At 25.7% G+C, this 1,484-nt stretch overlaps 1 protein-coding gene across 1 annotated transcript in view; it reads left to right on the forward strand.

Moving 5' to 3' along the window:
- Nucleotides 1-1,304: 1,304 nt before the first annotated feature.
- The window catches only part of LOC107461020 ((S)-coclaurine N-methyltransferase), a gene marked incomplete in the record, with an annotated part of 2,899 nt that continues 2,719 nt past the window's right edge, over nt 1,305-1,484 (forward strand). Inside the window, 1 exon segment of the mRNA XM_016079444.3 lies at nt 1,305-1,484. Coding sequence (XP_015934930.1) covers nt 1,367-1,484 — 118 coding nt within the window.

Consider the following 1,484-nt stretch of genomic DNA (forward strand, 5'->3'; position numbering starts at 1 on the left):
AATTTTCATTACGCATACATACATATAATAAGGTAGCACTAAGAATATTTAAAAAATATTAATTTCAAATGGATTAATCCCAAAATTATTATTTTAAAATACAATATTATTATTCTTAAAATTTGGTGGTAATTTTTTGTTTAGTAAATATTACTTTTTTCATTACGCATACATACATATAATAAGGTAGCACTAAGAATATTTAAAAAATATTAATTTCAAAATTATTATTCTTAAAATTTGGTGGTAATTTTTTGTTTAGTAAATATTACTTTTTTCATTATGCATACATACATATAATAAGGTAGCACTAAGAATATTTAAAAAATATTAATTTCAAATGGATTAATCCCCAAAATTATTATTTTAGGATACAGTATTATTATTCTTAAAATTTGGTGTTAATTTTTTGTTAAGTAAATATTATTTTATAATTTTATAAAAATATTATTAGTTGTTAAAAAAATATATACTTAACAAAAAATTATTAAATTTTAAATATAATAATATTTTATTTTTATTATCGATAATAAAATTTAAGTATATTTTTGTAAGTATTTAAATAATTTAAAAACTTTTTTTATGAATAAACCATTTCAAATTTTATACACATTTATTACATTAAATTTTCTAGAACGTTGGTTTCTTATTCTTTATCATAATGATAATAATCCAAAATGGCTCAGCGTTATAACTTATAACAATATATATTATATCACAAGTCAACTCAAGCGTTAAGTATGTGTTTTTGTGACATTTTTATATACTATAGTTCTTCGTATTCTGCTTCAAGATCAAAATTAAAGTGCTTTAATTGTTAAGAAATCACATGTTTTTTTTTACGATATCTTTCTTTTCAAGAGATCAAGTATTATTTTTCAGCCAAACAAATTAAAAATTAATCCGTTACAGATTAAAATTTTATTTAAGAATTTATTATTAACCAATAAATTACTATATGTATAAAACAAAATTTAAATTCTAGACGAATGAGTTAATCAATCGACAAACTTAAATTAGTTACATCTATTAGCTTTTTTTTTGTTTGCATCAAGATATCCATCAGACTGGAAGCCCAATGATTAATCCATCGGGTACTGCAGAGACACGTTACATCTATTAGCTGTTAATATAGATTAGGTTGCCTAGGCCGAAAAGTAGAAAAAGGACTTGATGGAATTAGTCCCGAAATGAAATAGGAAGAGCCCAGCTGCCCAGCCCAATCTTTTCAAATGAGAGAAAAATAAAATAAAAAAATAAAAAGGCAGAAACGTAGGGAGGAGACGAAGAGCAATATAAAGCGATAACGTGATACGAGGTACGTAGCAACTACCAAGAAAGAGAAAAGAAAACACAGCGCGTGGCGATGGAAGGCAAAGGGTTATTGAAACTGCCGTATGATACCACCGTGAAGTTTATGCTGGCGTCACTTGAGCGCAACCTCCTCCCAGATGCACTCATTCGGACACTCACTCGCGTCCTTT

Source organism: Arachis duranensis, chromosome 8, assembly GCF_000817695.3.
Source record: "Arachis duranensis cultivar V14167 chromosome 8, aradu.V14167.gnm2.J7QH, whole genome shotgun sequence".
NCBI classification, from domain to species: Eukaryota; Viridiplantae; Streptophyta; class Magnoliopsida; order Fabales; family Fabaceae; genus Arachis; species Arachis duranensis.